The 1159-nt window shown below is 40.3% G+C and overlaps 1 protein-coding gene across 1 annotated transcript in view; it reads left to right on the top strand.

Annotated features, from left to right (window-relative positions):
* Positions 1-1159, top strand: part of LOC101857329 (centlein) — a gene marked incomplete in the record, with an annotated part of 66328 nt that overhangs the window by 38524 nt on the left and 26645 nt on the right. Inside the window, 1 exon segment of the mRNA XM_013081953.2 lies at positions 410-466. Coding sequence (XP_012937407.1) covers positions 410-466 — 57 coding nt within the window.

Here is a 1159-nt window from a genome sequence, read left to right on the forward strand (position 1 = left end):
GATATTGTCCTCGTGGGGCACCGTGAGCTCTACCAAGTGTACCTCTTTGTCTTTTTCCTCCCATAACACAATGTCTGGCTTTTTCGTTGTGCAAAATCAACAACTGGTTTAAAATCTGAAAGTTTACTTTTGTCTTTTCTTTTCTTTTCTATTAAAATTATTAACTATCACAAGAGCATCTTTACATTGATAGACTGGACACACTCAAATTGAGGATAGGTTGGCGGGAAACTTTTGTAGCAAGTGACAGCTACGAGTAGGTTTTGAGGCCAAGTTTTTGTGCAAAATGACTGGTCAAAGGTTTATTGCACAGGGACCACTATTGACAGGTAAAGTAATAAAGTAAAGTAATATTCTTCCCTCATTTGTCTTACTGTCAATATATTTTTGTTCTTTTTTTGCTCTCCAGGTTCTTGAAAAAGAAGTTTCTGAGAAAATGGTGAGGTTTGAGGAGCTTGTTCGAGAGGTACGTCCTTGCACTGACAATGTTCTCGCTCAGCGTGGTGAGAAATCTCTGTCACTCTTGGTTTACATGTCTTTTTAAAAATGTGGGTGCTTTTATGTCCCCATCAATGCAGTTTAGATCATTTAGGAGGCGGGCTCCCGACCCTGCCTGTCAAAGCCAACCCGGACTGAGAGGAGGATGCAACATCCCAGCAGAAAGACTGAGAGACTTGATAAAAAGTTCTCCCCACTTGAGAATTGAACTCGGGTTTCCTGCGTGCAACAGTGAAGGGCCAACCCACTAAACCACAGATGCTGTTGTTTTACACTGCATTACACATTGTTGTGAGATGCTTGTATATACGCTACTATTTTTAACTTCACTATGGGTGGTTAGCTGGTGCTCTTGTGTTGTATGCTCCTTCTTTCCTACCAAACATCCACCATCCTTATCTTTCTTCTTTCTTTTCTTTGTATGTTACTCTCTTGCAACACAGCCAATATGTTGCACTTGTATGACCTATTTGTGTTGCAAGTGCAGTAAAACTCTTACTAAGACTATGAGCTAAACTAACTTGACTCCTACCATTAGCAGAGTTTGATTCCCCTGTATTCTAGTGGGACAAAGTACTGTGAACTCATACCTTTTTTTTTTTTTAAAGCAACTAGTAACTTACGATGGCTCACCTTCCTTACATTCTCTGCTAGAACCTCC

The sequence above is a fragment of the Aplysia californica genome, unplaced genomic scaffold (assembly GCF_000002075.1).
Source record: "Aplysia californica isolate F4 #8 unplaced genomic scaffold, AplCal3.0 scaffold00153, whole genome shotgun sequence".
Taxonomy (NCBI): Eukaryota; Metazoa; Mollusca; class Gastropoda; order Aplysiida; family Aplysiidae; genus Aplysia; species Aplysia californica.